This window comes from Homalodisca vitripennis, chromosome 6 (genome assembly GCF_021130785.1).
Source record: "Homalodisca vitripennis isolate AUS2020 chromosome 6, UT_GWSS_2.1, whole genome shotgun sequence".
Lineage (NCBI taxonomy): Eukaryota > Metazoa > Arthropoda > Insecta > Hemiptera > Cicadellidae > Homalodisca > Homalodisca vitripennis.
The window spans coordinates 115,919,361-115,942,471 of NC_060212.1; the positions used below are offsets into that span (position 1 = coordinate 115,919,361).

A 23,111-nucleotide genomic window follows, 5' to 3' on the forward strand; every position below is an offset into this window, starting at 1 on the left:
TATTATAGAATTTAAATTACCCCCTACAAACCAATATAGTAATAAAAGTACTTTTATTACTATAACTATACTATTTTTTCAATAATTTTAAGTCTTAGTTTACAGATTTTTCTATAATAAATAGAAGAATCTACAGCGTTTTACTACAATTTGTGCTGATTTGTGTAAAATTCTCCACTTTTCAAAGTGTTAGTTAAACAAATTTTTCTTCTTTAAATAGAAGAATCAAAGGCTGATATTAACCATAAATTGTGCTGATTTTTATCAAATTTTGATAAAAATCCTTAGAAATCTACTGAATTATTGCTATTTTTCAGCTTAATAAAAATATATTTTACTAAATAGTAAAACTTGGCACATTCAAATTTTCCCTATTTAAATGGAGCGGAAAAAGATAGAGTGCCCGTACTGCAAAAAAGACATTTTCGAACATCATTTTACCCGACATTATAAGTCAAAGAATCATCTGTAAAAATAAAGATATTTATGAAAAAGAATTAAATTATTTGAAGACTTGGGCTAAAGAAAATCAAATTGCCGATCACCACAACATGTATAATATAGAAAATTGCGTGAACTAAAAGAAAAAATTTTTAAGGAAAGTAAAAAGATCTCAATCTATTTTAAAGATGAAAAAATTCAATCAATCGCTGAGAAATTGTCCCATTGAAACAAACGATAAAACTAAGTCTGAAATGATCGAAGAAATTGACAAAACTCTTAATGAAAACCTGAAAATAATCATTGATGTAGAAGTTTTATCCTCAATACACGGTCTTTTCAAGCAATACATTTTAACAAATTTAAATGAAAATTTCATGTCAATTTACAAATATACTTTCTATTTTGCGTCCAGAAATTAAAAGTTTAATCGAAAAAATTTCAAGAAACCGTTAAAAATATGAAGGGCTATCTCTCTTTAGAATGCGAATACGAACGTACTTTAGTGAACGGTGAAACACAAACTTGCCCAATTATTTTACTATAAAAGCAGACGAGATCTTTGACATAAACGACTTTTATTACTAAGCAATTTAATAAATTAACACATCGAGAACAAACGAATCATCCAAATAAAGGTTCTGGATGGACATTAAAACGCTGGCAAACAACTAGTTTTGAGCCTTAATAAACACGAATTTATGAACGCAGGATCATATATCGATTTACCAAAGAAAATCAAAGATAAAAAAGCTTGTATAAATATCAAAAATAAAGATGATTATTGCTTTATTTATTCTATCCGATGCGCTATTGAAAAACCCGAAAGAGACCTGCGAAAAGATCAAAACAATATGAAAAAATTTTGTAAAATGACGAGATATTTTTCAGGTTTTCGAGTATCCAATGTCCTTAAAAAGATATACAATTATTTGAAAAACGAAGTTACAATTCCAAGTACAAATATCCAAAAATGTCTATCAATGTCTACAGTTTTGATGAAAGTATTAAGGTTGTTCCGTTACAAATTTTCTGAAAAATATGATGCAGAATTAAATATTGATCTACTGTATGTAAAACAAGAAGACAAATCTCATTTTGTTTTGATAACCGATTTAAGTAGGTTAGTGAGTTCTCAAAACATCCAAACATGGACATAAAAATTTTTCTATGTAGGAGATGTTTAAGCCATTTCTACAAATCTAGAGATTTAGCAGACCATTTAGAAATTTGTAAAAATCACGAAGTTTGTAAGCCAATTATGCCGTTTCCGGGTCAAACAACTAAATTTACTAATTATCAAAAGAAGTTTAGCCATCCGTACGTAATTTATATAGACTTTGAAAGCATATTAGAGAAGATTCCCACATGCAAAAACAATCCGCAAAAATCGATCACAACCAAGATTCAGAAGCACATTCCATATGGTTTTACTCTATACTTAGTGTCTAATGTGGACCAATCGTATGTACAAGCCGATATGTTATCGAGCCAAAAATGAAGAAGATTTGCCAAATGTTCCCTGCAAAAATTGTTTGAAGAACTTAATAAATTATCGAAATACATAGCTAAAAAGTATAATTCTAAGAAAATAAAATACCTATGACATTGACCGACAGAAGAAGAAATTGCATATCAAAATTCAAATCTTTGCCTTATTTGTGAATGTGAGGGTTTTGATAATCAAACAAGAAAAAAAGTACGAGATCATTGTCATTTAACAGGTAAATTTAGAGGTTCAGCTCATTTATCTTGTAACTTGAATCTCAAATTTCCTCAGAATATTCCAGTTTTCTGTCACAATATGTCATGTTACGACACTCATTTGTACATAAAAGAATTGGCTAAACAATATGGAAACGTTGATTTGATCGCAAACACCGATGAAAAATACATAAATTATTCAGTAAATTCAGGATATGGGTATGAGTTTGAAGATGATAAACCAAGAAAGTTCATCAAGTTTTCTTTCGTAGACAACGTTCAGATTTTATGGCATCGTCTATAGAAAAGTTAGCTAAAAATCTAAAGAGAGAAGACTTTCAAACATACAAATCATTTTATACAAGATGGTCTGAACGCAATTCTAGATAGACAACCAAATGACGAAGAAGAAATCTTTAAAATTCTATCTGGAAAAAGGCATATTTCCTTACGAATTTATCGACAGTATTGAAAAACTTGATTACACAGAAGAATTGAGAATTCAAGATTTCTATTCACTTTTGACAGACGAGAGCATATCTGAGAAAGATTTTCAACACTACTTAAATGTATGGAACAAATTAAAAGTAAAAAATCTAGGAAATTACTCCGATCATCTATAACATTCAAGATGTTCTATTGCTCGCTGATATCTTTGAAAATTTTAGGAAATATTTGTTTGAATTGCTATAAACTTGATCCAGCACACTATCTAACAGCTCCCAGTCTTGCATGGGATGCTATGTTAAAATTAACGAATATAGAATTACAATTAATTAGTGATTATAATATGTATTTGATGATCGAAAAAGGTATTCGCGGAGGCATTTCTCAATGTATTAAACGATATGTGAAAGCAAATAATAAATATTTAAAAGATTTTGATAAGACAAAGCCTGAAAACTATTTGTTGTACGTCGATGCAAATAACCTTTATGGGTATGGCCTAATGCAAAATTTACCATATAACGAAATCAAGTGGATGGATCCAAAAACTTACACAACTGCAGAATGGAAAGAAAACAATTTTGGAACTCACTGGCGACGAAGATTATGGCTATATTCTCGAAGTCGATCTAGAATATCCGAAGAATTTACATGAAAATCATAAAGATTTGCCTCTTGCTCCAGAACATTTTAAAAACAAACTTTGCACAACTCTACTGGATAAAACTGAATACGTTGTTTCATTCGAGAAATTTGAAATTCTATCTGGAACAAGGAATGGTGTTAAAACATGTGAATAGAGTTATTGCCATTCGATCAGAAGCCTTTTATGAAAGATTACATTGATTTTAACACAAACATGAGAACCAAAGCTACAAGCGACTTTGAGAAAGATTTTTACAAGCTGATGAACAACTCTGTTTTTGGAAAATCTATGGAAAATGTGAGAAACAGATGTGAAATTAGACTAGGAAATGAAGAATTTTCAATGAAACAAGCTAAGAAAACAAATTTTCAAATGCTTTAACATCTTTGACGACAACTGTATAGCGAGTCACATGTACAAGCAGAAAGTTAAATTTAACAAGCCAATCTACATAGGTTTTTCAGTTCTTGACCTTTCAAAATTGTTAATGTACGAGTTTTATTACAACAAATTAAAGAAGTTTGATCCAGATTTGAATCTGTGTTACATGGACACAGACAGTTACTTCCTAGAATTGAAACGTGATCCTTACAAAATTATTAAAGAAATATAGATGACTTTGATACAAGTGATTATCCAAAAGATCATGAATGTTTCACTACTAAAAACAAGAAGGTAATAGGGAAATTCAAAGACGAACTAAATGGGGAAATCTTAGAAGAATTTTGTGGGTTTGAGGTCCAAAGATGTACTCGAACAAATATCTAGACAAAAATCCAGTTAGGTGTAAAGGAATTAAGAGAAGCGTGTGTAAATAAAACAATAAAATATCGAAAACTTGAAGAGATGTTTGTTTGAAGATAAAGAAGAATTTAGAGAGATGACAGTAATCAAAAGCTATAAACATGATTTGTATACCATCACCATAAACAAGCTGGCACTGAACGCTAAAGATGATAAGGAGAAAATGTCCTAGAAAATAAGATCGATACAGTACCGTATGGATATAAAGCGAAGCAAAATCTAATATATTAGATGAGTTAAATAAACTTGGAAACTTTGACATGTAAATGGAAGATGATTTAATTCACTGCCACAAATGCAAGAAAAAAACGAAAAATATAGATTCTAAAATCGTTCAAAACTCAAAACGGTGTTGTATAGAATTGCTGCAAAATGTTCCAAATGTAAGACAAATAAGAGTCAATTTATAAAGAATCCAAATGAAAAACAAGTAAAGAAAGAATTAAAGAATAAAGAAGAAATAGAGATTGAAGCTAGAGAAATTCATGCACCAGTACGAAAAAAGTTTAAAAAGAGAAAAATTATAACACTAGGAAATTGACGATTTATGGGCAGCAGATTTAGTTATAATGTCTAATTATTCAGATCAAAATTATGGATTCAAGTATATGTTAAATGTTATTGATACTTTTCTCAAAATATGCTTGGTCAAGAGCTATCAAAAGAAAAAAACGGCAAGGATATTTCAAAAGCTTTCGAAGATATAGTAAAAGATGGCCATAAGGATCAATCACAAAACCTCCAAACCTACTTCATACAGATAAGGGTTTAGAGTTCAAAAATAAAGAATTTAACGAAGTTTTGAGGAAATACAACATTAAGATTTATCATACTGAAAACGAAGAGAAATCAAGTATCGTAGAGAGATATAACAGAACTCAAAATGAGAGAATGAAAGTTCTTTTGAGGTTAATAAAAACTTTAAATGGATCGATATTCTTCAAAAAATAGTCACAAATTATAATGATACGGTTCACAGCACAATCAAAATGAAGCCCAAAGACGTAGGTAAGGATGCAGAAAAGGAGTTATTAGAGACAGTTTTCGAGTATGTTCCACCTGAAATTCACACGAAAACTAATATTTAAAGTCAATGATCATGTAAGAATTGTTAGTAAAAAACAAACATTTTCGAACAAATATAAGAACAACTGGTCAAGAGAAATCTTTGTGATTTATCAAATTAATAACACAGATCCTGTAACTTATAGTATAAAAGATTTAAATAATGAAGAAATAACCGGAAAGTTTTATGAATATGAATTGAGAAAGTCAAAAGATTTTTTCTATATAAATGGAGGCTCAAAAGAAATGTTCAATGTGCAAAGAAATAAAAGGTTTTGAAGCTTTTTATAAAGATAAAAATAGAAAGATGGAATGCATTATTATTGCAAAGATTGTGAAAGGGAATATCATAAAGAATTATATGATAAAATAGAAAAATTAACTTTGGAAGATAAAGAAATGTCTTAAATGTAAAGAAACTAAAAAAATTTCAGAGTTTAATAGTGATCACTATAGTAGAGATAAGAAAGACTCATATTGTAAAGATTGTGTAAAGAAGAATCTTCATAGATTATATTATGAAGATAACTCATTGTGAATGTGGAAGAACTATAAAATGGTTAAATAATTATCAAAAACATTTACAAACAAAATATCATAATTCGAGAGTTTAATAAAATTTATTAAAACATTTTCATCGTGTAATTTAGATATTCTATAAATCAGTCGAGATTCTGCCATATTTGTAGTAAAATGATTTCCGTTGTATAAAATATTCAAAGATTCTTTCATTTGGTTATACAGATTGATAGAATTTGGTTCGTCATCAATGAACAAAATCTCTAATTCAGGATAATTTATTTTAGAATGTTTTAATCGGTTTGGTATTTCTCGTTTCTGAGCTCTGATAACGTAATAAGGCCATTCCCACATGTGATTCTTCTTAATTAACACAAAACATGGTGTTTTTTCTTATCAAAATCTTTTACATACCATATCTCCTCTTCATTAATTCCATTTGCAATATTCTTGATTCTCTATTTTCAATGATTTCATTTCATCATTAATTTGTAAACTGTTTTATTTCATCTTTTAACTGCTTATTTTCGTTTTTGAGTTTGTACTCACCATATTTTCTAATGGAAGGTAATACTTCTTTCGTAACCCAATTTTTTAAACAATTTCGCTTCTGGTTTATGCGATCATCTCAAAATTAAAGAATAAAGTCCCAGATTCATTAAACGAAAACAGTGTTATTTTGGAAGTTTGAAGGTAAGCTATTTATAGACCCCCCTTATATTTAGATTAAAATAGAAGTTTTTATCATCTTCGTCAACGTTTATTCTGATCGTTTGCATAGTATTTTCATATTCTAGAATTTTTGCTACGTCTTTAGCCTTAAACCAGATCACATTGTTTTCGTCAACAATCGTTAAAGATATGTTTGTTATTGAATATAAGTTGATTATTGAGTAGGTCTACAACTGACTCCATTTTAGATAGAAAAAATTTAACAAGCAATTTTTTTATTTTGAGTATAAAGTCCAGATTCATTAACGAAAACAGTGTTATTTTGAAAGTTTAAAGGTAGTCTATTCAATAGACCCCCTTGATTTATGTCTTTAAACATTGATTTATCATCATCAACGTTTAATTATTATTGCTTGTCTCGTGTTTTTCATATTCTAAAAATTTTTTGTAAGAGCGTCGAATCGACGCCCTTGTCAGAATCTATGTTCTTCAAAGCTTTTTTTTGTATTTTTCTTTAACATTGTCTTTATTCGTATTTTTTTGTGAATATTTGTGAGGTGGCCCTCGAGGGCTACCTTATCTTTTAGATAAAAGTATTGGTATTTATCATCATTATCAACTCGTTTTGAAAGTTTGAAGGTAAGAACGATTCGTTCCCCCCTTGATTCATCATTCTTTCGACAATCTTAAATATATTGGTTGTTTTTACTCTCATTATTTATTAAATTTCCCTCAGAGTCTTGTATAGTTAGAACGATTTTTTGAATTCTTTTAATATTTTTTCTAATTGGAATATAATCGATTTCATTCGGTTTTTCACTGATTTTTGATCCATAAGCAACATTTGGAAAAAAAGTGTACAAAATTTCAGATTCTTTGTGTAAATGTTCGGTATGATTTTCAAAACTAGGTTCAACGAGATTACAATGTACTTCAATTACATCGAACGGTCTAAATTTTGGCGTTTTATTTCCTAAATATACCTGATTTGGCTCAATAGTTTCTTGAACAAACCCTAACAAATCTACAATAAATTGCTGAAAACATTATTCTTACTGGTGATTTTATTTGAATTTTATTAGAGAGATAATTTTTTTGCATTTCAAACTTGTTTTCGTCAAAGTTTAAAGATTTTTATCTGATTGTTTGAATGTTTTCAGATAATTTTTAAGGGAATTTTTTTATTTGATCGAAAGTATAATATCCTTTGTTTAAACCATAATATTTTGTTATGTTCTTCTCACTAAATCCTATACAATAAGGAGAACTTTCACTAATATTTATTACAAAATTGTCAGAATAAAAACCGCTTAAACCGATAAAATAATTTTGATTCTTCCTCTAAGTGTATAGGATGTTCCAAGTTTAAAACTAATTTAGAGCATTTCTGAAGTCAACTTGAACAGCTTCATTTTCGCAAGCGTTGCTTCAAGATGAAAATCTTCTATTTAAATGGAGAAATTTTTAAAGCAAAAAGATCAGATAAAACTTCAAACGTTTGAAGAAAATAAGAAAGATCAACCAATCAGATTGTTAATTGTTGGTTCAAGTGGATGTGGAAAAACAACTTTATTATTAAATTTTATCTACAATAGGTTGATTCCTTATTCCAATTTGTATGTTTTTAGTAAATCTTTAGAAACAAGACGCCTATAAAAAATTACAAGAAAGATTTGAAAATATTGAGAAAAACTTAAACAAAAAAAATATCACATTTTTATAATGCTTCTGAGGACATAGTTCCATTAAGCGAATGTAAAACCCAATTCGTTAATCGTTTTTGATGATTGTATTTTTAGAAAATCAAGAAGACTTATTAAGGAATATTTCGTAATGTCTCGTCACAAAAACATATCTTGTATCTATCTTTCCCAATGCTTTTCAAAGGTTGATAAACAAGTTATAAGAAATAACCTGAATATGTTGTGTATTTTTTTAAGCAAGATGAATCCACTATTCGAGAAAGATTTATAACAATTATGTGGGATCTGATATGAGTTTTAACCACTTTATTGAGTTATGTGATAAAATTTGGCAAGGAAGACTACGGATTTTTAACTATTAATCTAACTTTGAAGCCTAAAAATGGTAAATATCTGAATAAATTTTCTAATATAAAATGCTGCTCAGTGGTCTGACAAATCTACTTGATAAAATATTTGTTTACAATTATTTTTACATTATCTTTACTTTTTATTTACATTATGAAAATAACAGAAAAACGGTAAATCTGTTCACGTTCCACGTTGTACGTTCCACGTTTTTCACGTTTTCGTGTTCACGTTCCACGTTTCGTGTTCACGTTCTCGTTCACGTTTTACGTTCCACGTTCACGTTTTACGTTCCACGTTCATGTTTCACGTTCATGTTTCACGTTCGTGTTTACGTTTCACGTTCGTGTTTTCACGTTCGTGTTTCACGTTCCACGTTCACGTTTTTTACGTTCCACGTTCACGTTTTTTACGTTCCACGTTCACGTTTTTACGTTCCACGTTCACGTTTTTTTTACGTTCCACGTTCGTGTTTCACGTTCCACGTTCACGTTCGTGTTCACGTTTCCACGTTCACGTTTTTTACGTTTCCACGTTGTTACGTTCCACGTTCACGTTTTTACGTTTCCACGTTCACGTTTTTTACGTTCCACGTTGTACGTTCCACTTCACGTTTTTACGTTCCACGTCACGTTTTTACGTTCCACGTTCACGTTTTTACGTTCCACGTTCGTGTTTCACGTTCCACGTTCACGTTTCCACGTTTCCACGTTTACGTTTCAACATTTTTCTAATTAAATGGTGAACGTAACTTCTGAAGAAGCGAAAAAACTTGATCAAATCGAAAAGAAATTAATCAAAGAATTTAAAGAACAGATTCGAATTGATGAAAAAGAACAAGAATTTATTCAAAAAATTAATCAACCTGTAACTTCTGCAATAAAAAATGTTGAGGGCAAAATTGAAAACGTTTTTAAGCGATAATCAAAATTTAATGAATTTGGTTCCAGTTTGTACGACAATTTGCTGATATTTCGATTCCAGAATCTGAGTTTTGAATTGCCAAAATTACCATCTTCAACACCATTTAGACCTCGAATCATTGAAGACTCTACCATAGTTGAACCAATAAGTCCCTGGAACAACGGATATAATAATTGGTGAAATTGGTAAAAAATTTCTTCCTAGAGCGAAGGATGATAAATTTGGTTTGTATTGGGACAGAAAAAAGAAAAGTTTTATGATTGGAAATTTGCCCGTGAATTTTGAACAAAATGATATAATTATTAATGAAAAAAATGTACGAAGGTACTCAAGGTTTATGGAGATTATTAACAGACAATGACGTTCCAAAAGATAATTTATATTCTGAAGAAGATTTGAAAAGTATACAGAAATTTTATGGGAATCTGACTCAATTTACAAAAATAATGATCCATCTACTAAGAAGCCTAAGTCAAGTAGAGGTAAAAAATATATCAATTTGATTAAACCAATTTGGGAAAAACGAGATCGAAGGATCAGGTGTAAGAAAATACAATGATAATAAGATTGAGTACAGATATATCGACGATTTGACAAAAACTCGATGGAATTATTAATTATATTTATGCTCAAGAGAAGGCTGGAAATAACAATTTTTTGAATGAAAAGAAAGCAATTAAAGATTTTATTTCGAACAAACTTGACGAAATGATTGAAAAACCTGATGGAATTAAATATTTAAAGCGAGTTTTGCCAGCAATAAGTTCATCTATGATTGAAGGTTAGCGGACTTTTGAATGATTTTATCAACAATTTACCTTTTGAATTACACGTACCAACTTATCAGTATCTGGGGCCTGGCACAAAACTCGAAAAAAGACTAAAAAGAGGAGATCCTGGTTATAAATAAATTAGACCAAGCTGCTATGGAAACACGATATTTTTTATGCAAAACATAGAGACACAAATTTCCAGACATATTGCGGATAAAACTTTGCAAGATAAGGCAATGGATCGATTTTTATCAAAAGATGCTAGTTTAGGTGAAAGATTTGTTGCACTTCCAACAGTTGGAGCAATGTTTTTGAAGAGAAAACTAGGAATGGGAATTGAAGAGAACTTGAAATTTTAACTATATAAATGGAGGTGAACGTAAATTTCAGTAAAAATCAGAAAGAAAAAATAAAATCCGCTTTTAAGAAAAAAATACCCGTTAGTATTCAATTTAAAATAGATCAACTAAAAAATGGCGAAGATAAGATATTTTTAACAAATAGACAATACAATAAACTCGAAAAACATAAGAAAAAAACAATAAAGGAACCAGAATAGAATTTTCTTATAATCAGTTGAAAGAACTTAAAAATGGTGGACTTTTGAAAAGATTTATTAGATTTTGGAGAAAAATATTCCAGTTGTTAAAAATGTTGTTCCTTATGTTCGTAAACTGCTCCAATCGTTAAAAAAGATGTGATTCCTATTGTTCGAAACATTTTAAATTGGTTAGATAAAGAGTTGGAAGATGTTACAGGATCTGGATTAGATGAAAAAACTTTGAATTACGTGAAATCAAACATTAAAAAAAATTTGAAATCAAACCATTAACATTCGGGGAATTGGAAGAAATCTGCAAAAATATTAAACATTTTAGAGGAATTTTCATGAGAGATACATTACCCCGAAAAAGTTAAGAAATTCGAATGTGGAAATTGTGAATTTAGACTCGATTATGGGAAGTGGAACGCATTGGATTTGTTATTATAAAAATGATAAGAATGCATGTTATTTTGATTCGTATGGAAGAATTGAGGACAAACCACCTATAGAATTGATTAAATATTTGAAAAAAATCAAGCGTCTACTACAATTGACTCTCAGATTCAAGACTATAAAGATCCCCCAATTTGTGGTCATTTATGTGTTTTTGTTTTGAATGAACTGAGTACTGGTAAAGATTTTAAAGAAGTTGTGTTAACAAATTATTGCTTAATAAATATGGATTCACAAAATATTTTTGACGTTATTTGGAACACAAATTATTCAAAATGTAGATAATAGTTTGAATTTTGATAGTTTGAGAAATGAGTTTGATAACAAGTTAGAAAATGTATTACAAAACCTTCCAGATTCAGATATGTTTGCTGTCGAGATTGAAGATTTTAAAGCAGAATATGATAACAAACTTGCAAATTTCATGAGTTTCAAATGAAGTTGCTGATAAAATAAAAACATTGGAAAAAGAAGTTGATGAATGGTGTAAAAAAATTATTTACCAATTTAATGTCTCACATCGAAAAAGCTGATGAAATTACTGAAGCGATCAAAGTTGAAAAAGAATTATGTGTAGTTTTGGCTAATAAGAAAAGAATTGTCGGTGTTCGACCTGGTATTGACAAACATGATGTTGTTGTTAAAGAACAAATTTTAAAACCTCTAAAATTATCAGAAAACATCGATATTGTTGATTTACATGATCCGAATGTTAAAAATGCCTTAGATTTTAAAGGAAAAAGAATTAGCGGTGTTAGTAAAGGAATTAATCCATTTGATGTTGTTGTAATGATTCAATTAGAAGATCCTATTAAAATGTTTAATGAACTAAAACAAAATTATGAGAATCATAAACAGCATGTTAAAGATTTTACAACAGAAGTCTATGACAAGTTAGAAGCCAGAAAATAGAAGATCAGTAGACGATGTTGGTGAAATTAATGAAAAACTTACTAATTTTAAAGAGTCTTTTGATAAGTTTAGTTTAGATGCTACGAAAACTTTTGAGAATATTGGTCATAAATTTGTTGAATACAATGATTCTTATGCTGTCAAATTTCAAAAATTAGAAAAAAAACTTAATAATATGGAGGAAGATCTTACTGAAATAGGTATTCGCGTAGGGTTTTATGCACGATAAATTTTCCTTATATAAATGGCGCTCATATATTGTGTGAGATGTAAGGCAAAAACTGCAACAAATGATATAAAATATTACGCAAATATCAACGGAGTTAAAAGAATTTCGGGAAAATGTGCTGAATGTAACTCAAAAAAGAGTCAATTTATAAAAACTTGATTTTGAAATTTTTTCCTAATAAATAGAGATGGCGGGACATTACAGTGCTTTCGATCTTTTTATAATGCAACACGAAAGAGATTTGAAAAAAGAACATTGGGATGACATTTCTCAAAAATATGAATTATCCGAAGATATGATGAGATTATACGTAAACAAATTGAATTGGTATAACATTGCTAAATATCAAACTTTATCATCAGAGTTCATTCAAGAAAAATATACATTATCAATTAAAAGATCATATGTCTGTTCTTTGCCTCTATCAACACTTGAGTATAAAGTTTTTGGATGAAAATAAAGATACAGTTGATTGGAACAAATATTATAGATAGCGGTTACTATCCTGTGCAGATTTTATTGAAATATGTGGCCGAAATTGCAAAATTTAAGGAAGAGAATCCTGAATATGACGAAGTAGATCATTAAAATGACTCTAATTTATATTCTTTTCTTATAAAAACGTACATTTAAATCGATGAAAAAATGATACATGATGTTTAAAATTTCTCTTATTAAATGGTGGACTACAAAAAGTATTCAGGCGATATTGAAAGGGCGAGTTTAAAAATTTCTATCCAATTAGTAAACAACATTTGAATGAACCGAATAAAAGAACTGAGTTTAATATTGATTTTGGAGATAATTTTTGCTCGTCTAACTTCCAGTTTTATATTTCTGGAACTTTAACAAAACAAGATGGTCAAGCATATCTTGGAACTGATAATGTTAGATTAATCGATAATTTTATACCGTTTTTATTTTCTAAGATTGAAGTAAGAAAACACAATAAATTGATAGAAGAAGTCGAAAACTGTGGCCAATTAAGCACTATTAAAGGAACCATTTGTTATTCCAAAAGTGATGTATTTTTTCAAACAGTTTTTGAATCAACTTTTAAATTTGGACAATTTGAAGCGGTCGGTGATTTAGCACATTTCGGCTTAGGATTTTTTGAAAATGTTACTATTCCGATCTATAAAGGAGGATTTTATCTAAGTTTTATAAGAGCAGAAGACGATGATGTGATTCTGAAGACTGCAACTGAAATGTTATATGCCTGTTGATGGCAAAATTACAATTAACGAGTTTTTCATTAGAGTTCCAATGATTGATTATAAAACCACGAGTAAAATTAGATTGAATTGATGAAATTACAAAAAGTCAAAACATTATGTTTTAATTTCTAGATTGGCAATGTATTGAACAAAAAGGTATTTCCGGAACAACTTATTCGTTCGATATCACAAATATTTATAGAAATATCTTCAATCCCAAGTTCGTTATCATCGGTTTTCAAACAGATAGACAGAATAATCAAGAAAAAAATCCTTCAAAGTTTGATAGTTTGGATGTGAAAAATATCAGAGTAAAATTGAATGGTTCTTATTATCCAGATGAATTACAAAATTTAACATTTCCGGTGGTCTTTTCAGAATCATGTATCAGATGTATCAAGATTTTTAAGAAAGTTTACTACAAAAATATGGAAATGTATTACAACCCCAAAGAAATTTATAGCAAATAGACCCATTTATGTCATTGATACAACAAAGAGTTTGACAAAATATTTCTAGTTCAAAGAACGATATAATTATCAATATGGATTTTCAAAAAGCTGTTACAAACGCGAAATTTGTTATGTGGTTGTGGTTTCTGAGAAATTTTTAGCCTATGATGTGGATTAAGAACGATATTAGAGAAATTCAGTAGTTAATGATGTTCATATTGTTCTCATTTCATTCCTTCTAAAACTTCAAAAATATACTCTTTCGCCGATGAAAAATCTCGATTTCTTCCGGAATAATCTTTATAATCATAAACAAAATATCCTAAAAATGTTGTACAAAATAGAAATGAAATTATTTCTTTTTATCTCGGTAGTTGAAATATAAACATAAACATTTGCGCTGAAAAATTTATATCTCGGCAGACTTAGTTCCATAGCTTCCATTTATTCTTTTTGTAAAAATGGAAGAGTATAATGCCAACTGTTACAAGTGTTATAATAGAGGAGAAATTATTGATAAAAGATTAGTTTGTAGAGATTGTAATTTAATTTTGTACGAAAGACCTAAGCCTAAGAAATTTCGAAATAAATTAACATATTTGAATAATCTGCTTATGAAATTACAATACGGAGACAAGAAGCAAACAAAATTTGTTACAGAATTTAGAAAAAAGAACAAAAATTTTTACTTATCTCTTGGAACCATTGACAAAATTATTTTCCTTTTCAAAGAATACATTAGGTTTGTTGGTTTTAAATACACACGTTTATTATGAAAAGATATTACCTGTATTTTTTCATTATCTGGATGTTGAATTTGTCTACGATTTTAAGCCAGAAATCCTCGATGATTTTATAGTACATTTGGAGAAATTAAACGAGGAACCTCTTGAAAAGAATGCGGTTTTACTCACATTCTCCCCGACTTCTCGAGTGATTGTTAGCAAATTTCATTTTTTCCGTTAATTTTATAGATTTTTTATTAAGATTTCTGGATTTTTTTCATTAAAATAGCTTAAGAAAATTAGAAGCCTACAATGAACATAAAACAGCTATAGATTCGGTTATTTAACATTCGTGGTTTCCTGTTAGATTTCTTAGATTTGTTTATGGTTTCAATGGACAGTATTTTACATTCGTGGTTTCCTGTTAGATTTCTTTAGATTTGTTTATGGTTCAATGGACAGTATTTTACATTGATTTTCTGACTGTCCCAAAAGTGCGCCAGAATCGGCATATTCATATCTACTCACGCACACTTATTAACAACATTTCAAGTACACAATCTCACAACTGAACACAGTATCCAAATAAATAAACGAATAATAAAATGAATATTGTGGGGTAATACTGGATAGACAAGTGGCCTAATACAACCAAGACTGTATTTGTACTAAATTGTACCAAAATAATGGAGTTTTAGACATTTCTGACAAAATTAAAATTGTACTTGACTCAACTGAAAACATTTACATGCACACATTTGCAAGTTTTAGGCATAAATCTTACCATGAAAGGATTATTGATTGACTCGTTATTCCAAGGAACCTTAGGTGCAGAGAAATTAAGTGACTGACTGGTTGTGAATCCATTTGACATCTGGCCATTTGTGACACCAGACCACACAGCTTCTGAAACAAACACAGAGTTAAACATTGTTTGTATGTAGAAATAAAATGATTCCTCAACATACTATTTAAATATTCTACATTTAAATATATACAACTTTTTATTTTCAGAAACATTGAATGGAAAAACTGAATTCAGTCAATGTATGTAACACTCCAGGGTGATTCGCTTGACTAAGAAAAAGTTTGAGTCAAAGCGTAAAGTTCAGCTGAGATATGTCATACCCCATGATGAAATGATCGATTAAGCAAAGTTATGTTGAGGACTAAATTTTAGCCTGAATCCATCTCATTTCTGAGGTGAAACGCACAGTTAAGTAAAAGTTAACATTAATGTGCAATGTTATGTTAAGGAGTTCAATCAAGATATCTCACACTCTGAAATGAAACACATTCCTAAAGTGTAAAGTTTAAGTGAGATATATCACTTCAGGAAGAGTGGAAGAGCATGGAAGAGTGGAAAGTTTTTCAATATGGTGAAGAAGATTGTGTGGAGTTGGAACATTGGGAAAGAATCAAAAGTATTGATGTATAAATCTTATTTCCAACCAATTTTATTATATGGAGCAGAGACGTGGACGTGGACTAAAAATGATTTAAGCAGATTGCAAGCTGCAGAAATGAGATTTTTAAGAGGGATAGAGAAGACTACAAGAAGAGATAGAATAAGGAACGAAATAACCAGAGAAAGATTGAAGGTAGTTTCACTGCAAGAGACAATGAAAGGAAGAAGAATACAGTGGATGGGGCATGTGAAGAGGATGGGAGATAATAGAATGCCTAGAATAGCACTGGAGAAGGAGGAAGGAGGAAGAAGACCAAGAGGAAGACCGAGAGGAAGATGGGAGGACCAAGTGTGGAAAGACATAGAGAGAAGGGGAATACAGAAAATACAGGTGGAGGAAGAGGAGACCTGGAATGATAGACAAAAGTGGAGGAGGCTGTGTATGACGACCCGTGATAACGGAAACGTCTGATGATGATGATGATGATATCACTTCAGGTCCAATTCCAGGGTGAAATACTCAATTAAGTTCAACTATGGATGTTTGCAACATTTCAATTTTTGCGTGTTTTCTTACCTGTTGATATGGGCCTAGAATGTCGAAAGGGGTTAGCACCAACATCGCCATTATTCCATGATCCTTCACCTAACATTAAGAAATGCCATTATTTTAAAACGTTCAATAGCCAGTTTAAAACAATAAAATTATAGACTAGACTAATTATATACAAAATTAAATATATTCATATTTAAGAATGTCAAAATGAATTTATACTAGTGACTATTCTATGAATCACATCCTTGTCAGTAAATGAAAATACCAAAAATGAATCAATCAAAAACTATTTTAAACAATAATTTGAGTGGTCGGATACTTTGGTTACAGGTATTTTCAGTTACCTGGTCTCGATAATATGTGGTAACAAAACTTGAACTTGATTTCATTCAGTACAATACATAACTTTGTTTTCAAATGCTTTGAAAACAACGTAAACAAAACATTTATTTTCACTTAGGAAATAATCGGATCTGTTTTATTTTTGTTTTTAATCATTAATTATTGTTAACGATGCAGACTACGGAGAAATTAAATAATATGCATAGCGGAGCATACATCAAATTACAAAACAGTTTATAGCATACAGATTAATTTTAACACTCCGGCTAATTATGTTGGTGGTCAGTAATTTTAGGCATCTTTTCAAAATTTATTAACAAACGCAATTTGTTACCTAAACATAATCGTATGTGTACTTAAATCAAAGTTAATATTATACAGGTACAATACATTAACCCTTAAAGCGGTTAAGAAAATTTGGCCTGAATACAATTAGCATGGTTTTTAGAGATTAAACAATTCTGCCAAAGTTGAATTTATTTTCTGTTTCTTGGAAGAAAAATTAATAAACAAACATGTTTAAAACTCTACCATACTGGCAGACGCGTTCTACACGTAAGTTAATCTTAAACAAGAAATAAAATAAATTACAACAAATAAAAAAACAATATAACAATAATACAGACTTTCTGTATAAGAAATAAAGTACTTGTCCAAAACAAGAAACCATTGCAAGTCAACTCATCTTGTCCCATTTTCTTCCTTTACAGTACTGTAGCAATATTACAATGTTGGTCCAATAAGTAGTTACATTACCTTTGAAAGGGTTTGACATCACAGTAGCATCCTTTGCTGGGAGTGTTGTGGAAGGAAATAGTGTTGGAGCTGACCACACATTTGTTATTCCATTACTTAATCCTGTAAACAATTTAACTTGTTAATTAAAACTTGAAAATTCACAAGTAAATGTAAAATTATTATTTACCCCTGGAACCAGCCAAGATTTTTTTCCATAATGGCAAGAACTCTTTAACGAACTTCACAGGAAATGTTTTAATCGCTAGTCATCTCCCTTTTAAACTTCAGACATTTTAGAAACTTGAGTGTCTTTTGAAATAAATGTAGATGCAATAGCTATTAAAATGTTTAATATTCTGAGCGTTATACTAAAAAAACTCAAACATAAGTCTAAATAATAAGTTTGTTCTTATTATATATTAAAAATCTTCAGTGTTACACCTAAAAAAAACTCATAAATAGAAATACGTTTTCTTCCAAAGTATAGAAGGGGTCTAGGAGACGGGCTGACCTTAGTTCGGGTGAATCCCAATGAACTGGGAAAGTACCTCTCCAGGGGTGGCACCGCCAAGGTGTCGCTCAAGACCGAAGGGGGATCCGAATCCAACCATCTAACCAATGGTTGGGCTCGGATAAACGCTACTTAGCGTCCTGCTTGAGGTGGCCCTGCTGTCAACAAAACCCCAGGATCTAGGGTAGTGCCTCGAGTGTGCACTCTGTGCGGTGACGGCCCTCAGCGCCGCGCAGTAGTGGTGCCAGTCCGGGTCCGCCTGGAATCGCACCACACAAAAACTTGTTTTTGACTGAGGGCACCCCAATCCCACGGTGTGAAGCGACCCGTGCCTAAGGGATGCATGGCGCAGGGGTTGTGCGTCGTAAACGGAGCCCTTGGGGGTTGGGCGCCCCCCAAGCGTAAATAGCCTTACCTGGTCATGCGGGGCTCTGGCTGGGTGGACCGTTATTTCCTCGGTACTCGTGGGACCTTTTATGGAGTCTTTTAACAAAAAACACCAACAAATTTAGATCTGGAAGAACTGCAACGAGCAGTTGCATCCGGCACCCAGGCCTTGGATGTATCTGCCTGTTCTTCTAGCGCTACCACCATCGACGACGATGTAGTACTCGATGATGCTAGCGGAAGGGTTGAGTCCATGGACACAGACACTGGAGCATGTGTAATGGACTACAACCTTAAGCTCCCCTTTAAACTGCGCAAGCGTTGGGCGATGGAGCAGAAGAAGGCCGACGGCACCTGGCTTCCGGACAGTCAATGGAGGAGGCAAACGGGCAAGATGTCGGCCAATGAAAGAAGAAAGATGAGGAAACAGAGGGAGGCAGCACCGGAGGCAACTGCAGGTGCGGTCTCTACTCCTATTGGGAAAAGAGGGCGCTCGGGCGGTTCTTCGGCGGAAAAAAACCCCTGCCGAAGAGGCGCCCGACCGCACCTCCTGAGCAAGCAGCGCATGCGACGAGTACCAATCCCTCAACGGAGGAGGGATTGGGAGAAACATTCAGGGAGGTTCTGATGGGACATAAGCTAGTCTTGGTCCCTGCGAACTTTCCTGAGAGGCGCCTCTCAGAGGAGGAAGCTATGGAGCTTCGGGGGCGCATTCTCGACGAGGTACTCTCAGCAGAGGGTGTGTGCCTGCAGTTCAAGAGGTGTTTCCCGGAAAGGGGGGCTCTCGTCATGCTGTGTGGCAGTGACGAGACCAGGGATTGGCTGCGGGGTCTGGCTCTGGGGCTGGGGATCGGTGGCCCTGGGGGAATAGGGGTGATCTGTGGGGACTACAAAGACCTCATAAGATCTACCAAGGTCTTCCTAAGGGTTGATGGTCCCATGGCCGAGAAGGACCCTGCGACCATTCTCAAGGCCATAAACAAACCGAATGCTGGGATCTCTGTGTCGGACTGGAGGGTTGTTGGAGATGTCCACACGGGAGATTCCAGAACTCTCGTAATTTTAATGGATGAACAATCTTCAACCACTCTTAAGGGGAGGGGCTGGAGGGTGTTCATTGGTGTGGAGCAGGTCCAGCTGAGGGCGCGGGGTGGGGCGGTTGATCATGGGGATCAAGGTTCTTCAGATCAACCTGCAGCACAATAAGGCTGCCTCGGCTGTATTCTGCAGACGCTTCCTGTCGGAAGATTTCCACGTGGCTCTGATACAGGAACCTTGGATCAGCAAGGGAAAAATATCAGGGCTTTCAATGACAGGGGTGAAAATAGTTAGTGCCCAGGTTGAAAATGCCAGGACATGTATTGTTGTAAGCAACAAGGTGGACAGCATTCCTGTTCTGGAATTTTGTTGCAGGGATCTCGCCACAGTCAGGCTGATGGTGACTGGTACCGGACGAGCCCTGCTAGTTGCATCATCATATCTACCGTATGATGATGTGGAGTCCACGCCCTCCAGGGAACTGGCTGCCTTGGTGGACCATGTTGGGAGGAGTGGAGCGGAACTGGTGGTGGGATGCGACGCCAACTCGCACAACGAGGCGTGGGGCAGCACCAACACCAATAACAGAGGTAAGTTACTTCTAGAATATATAATGTCCCGTAGTCTAATGATTGCAAATGTGGGAAATGTGCCCACGTTTCGCACGAGGACAAGAAGGGAGGTGCTAGATGTGACCATGATGTCGGAGGGTATGGCTGGTCGGATGCATGGCTGGCATGTGTCTGACGAGCCTTCCCTCTCTGATCATGCTCACATCTGTTTTAAGATCGGTGAACAGATGCTGGAAAAAGTTCAGTATAGGAATCCGAGGAACACAAACTGGGTATCATACAAGGAAAACCTCCTGATTCCACTAATGGGAAACGGATTCACAGCGCGGCGCAGCTTGACGAATCTGCTGACGGTCTAACTTCTGCGATTGTCGGCTCCTTCGATCTCAGCTGCCCGGTTATCAATAAAAACAGATCAAAGGTAACCTGGTGGAGCTCTGAAATGGCCTCTTTGAGGAAGAGGGTCAGGGCTCTATTCAGGAGAGCTAAAACTTGGGGCACTTGGGACACCTACCATGAGGCTCTTGCACTGTACAACCGCAAGGTTCGTACGGCTAAGAGGTTAGCCTGGAAGAAGCTCTGCACCGATATTGACAGTGTGCAGGGCAGTGCAAGGCTGCAAAAGCTATTGGCAAAGAATCCCATCTCGCCGCTTGGTAGTCTCAAGGACGATCAAGGTGTTTACATTACTGAGCCGGAAGGAGTTCTGAAAGTTATGATGGGAACACACTTCCCGGACTGTATTGTTCATGAGGGTGAACAACCACCCGAAAGTGAGGGGAGACATGCGGGTCGCGCCACCCATTTGCAGTGGAGTCTGGCGCACCGTATTGTTACCTTCAGTAGGATTGAGTGGGCTATTAACTCATTCAGTCCTTACAAGGCTCCTGGGGGCGACGGGATGAGACCGGTTTGCTTGCAGCAGGGATTGGACATTCTCCTTCCACAGCTGTGCAGACTGTTCAGAGCCTCCGTGACTCTCAGGTACATCCCACTATCCTGGAGAGTGTCCAGAGTGGTGTTCATACCGAAGCAGGGGAGGGCGGGCATGGATCGGCCGAAGTCTTTCAGGCCAATATGCCTGTCCTCCTTCCTTCTCAAAACCATGGAGAAAATGGTTGCCAGGTTTGTTTGGGAGGGAGCTCTTCTGGAGCGACCTTTGCATCCTAACCAGCACGCCTACACTCCAGGAAAGTCATGCGACTCGGCCCTGCATCAATTGGTATGCAGGATTGAGAAGACGCTGGCGGCAAAAGAGGTAGCCATAGGAGTCTTTTTAGACATTGAAGGTGCCTTTGATAATACAGCCACTCAGGCGATTATCAATGCGGTCTCGGGACGTGGCGTTGATGGTCAGGTGTGTGACTGGATAGGGGCCTTGCTCACGGACAGGGTTGTTGTTTCAACCCTCATGGGAGCAAGTGTTAGTGCGAACGCTACGAGGGGCTGTCCGCAGGGCGGCGTCCTCTCTCCTCTTCTGTGGAACCTGGTTGTGGATGACCTGCTAAATTCTTTGAATAGCAGCGGTGTCTTTGCACAAGGGTACGCAGATGATATTGTGATTCTTGTGAGTGGCAAGTTCAACACAACAATCACGGAACTAACCAATGCTGCTCTGAACATTGTGGGAAACTGGTGTGATAAGGTTGGCCTCACCGTCAACCCCACCAAGGCTGCCGTGGTTGCCTTTACCAGGAGGCGACAGATGGAGGGCATTGGTCCCTTTCTATTTAAAGGCTCACCCGTTGAGCTGAAGCCTGGGGTCAAGTACCTGGGCGTGATCCTAGATAGGGTTCTAAACTGGGGACCTCAACTAGAAAGGGTCATTGCCAGGGGTAAGTGGTCTCTAATGCAATGCAGACGTGTGATAGGTGGGCCCTGGGGACTGAAGCCGAGGCTCTTGTACTTTATGTTTCTGTGGTCAGACCTGCACTAATGTACGGAGCTGTCGTATGGTGGCCAAAAACGGAAGCCAAGACGGTGGTAGCACGTCTGGCGGGTATCCAAAGGATGGCCTGCCTCGCTATCACAGGGGCTTTTCCTAGTGCGCCAAGCGCGGCTCTGGACTGTTGTCTTAATCTCGCCCCCCTGGACATTGTCATTCGAGCTATGGCCAGGAAGAGTGCCTACTGTCTTCAGCAGACGGGACTCTGGTCGGGCTGCAGCGGTGGGCACTGCAGAATTGGCACTCTGATACAGGAGGATGTTTTGCACATGATCTCTGATCAGATGCCACAAAAGTTTTCCTTTGACAAACCCTTTAGGATTATTTTACCCTCAAGGGATGATTGGTCAGAGGGGAAGAAACCTCTTCCACCAGCGGAGCTCGAATGGTACACAGACGGCTCCAAAACAAAAAGCGGCACAGGCGCTGGAATTCTGGGAGTGAGACCATGTAGGGAGCTGGTGGTTCCTATGGGTCCGTATCCGACAGTCTTTCAAGCGGAGGTCGCAGCCATTATGGAATGTGCTCGTGAGAATCTTCGTCTGCGATATAGGGGCAAGACGATTAACATTTTCACGGACAGTCAGGCAGCGCTGATGGCGCTGGATTCTTGCGCAATCAAATCAAAACTGGTTTGGGATTGCTATCAGACCGTTTCCTCCCTTGCCAGAATCAACAATGTAACCGTTTGTTGGGTTCCTGGTCATGAGGGGATTCCTGGGAACGAAAGAGCTGATGCCCTGGCCAACCAGGGCTCAGCAACAATTATGACGGGCCCTCAACCGTTCTGCGGTGTTCCAAGGTGTGAATCCTCTAGGGTTGTCTCCTGTGGAAGGTGTAATGAGCAGGAGGAGACTGCTGAGCACCTGCTCTTTGATTACCCTGCAGTAGCAAACGGTATGCCATCTTTGGTAGTTTGGACAGGGGTGGTGAATTTTCCCAGGAGGACTTGATAGGTTGTTTTCGGCGGTTTGTTGAACTGCTGAAGTTGTAGACTGGTGGGCCTCATGGTGTGTTTCCGGGGTGCGCAAAAAGC

The 23,111-nt window shown here is 34.8% G+C and overlaps 1 protein-coding gene across 4 annotated transcripts in view; it reads right to left on the minus strand.

Annotated features, from left to right (window-relative positions):
- The window catches only part of LOC124364769 (arf-GAP domain and FG repeat-containing protein 1), a 73,522-nt gene that overhangs the window by 7,205 nt on the left and 43,206 nt on the right, over positions 1–23,111 (minus strand). For 3 of the 4 annotated variants that reach the window (XM_046820505.1, XM_046820507.1, XM_046820508.1), the window contains 3 exons: positions 17,641–17,742; positions 16,564–16,632; positions 15,363–15,484 (listed from right to left, as the gene is read on the minus strand). In XM_046820505.1, coding sequence (XP_046676461.1) covers positions 15,363–15,484; positions 16,564–16,632; positions 17,641–17,742 — 293 coding nt within the window. The remainder of the gene's footprint in view (positions 1–15,362; positions 15,485–16,563; positions 16,633–17,640; positions 17,743–23,111) is intronic. The other variant, XM_046820506.1, reaches the window with a different exon arrangement.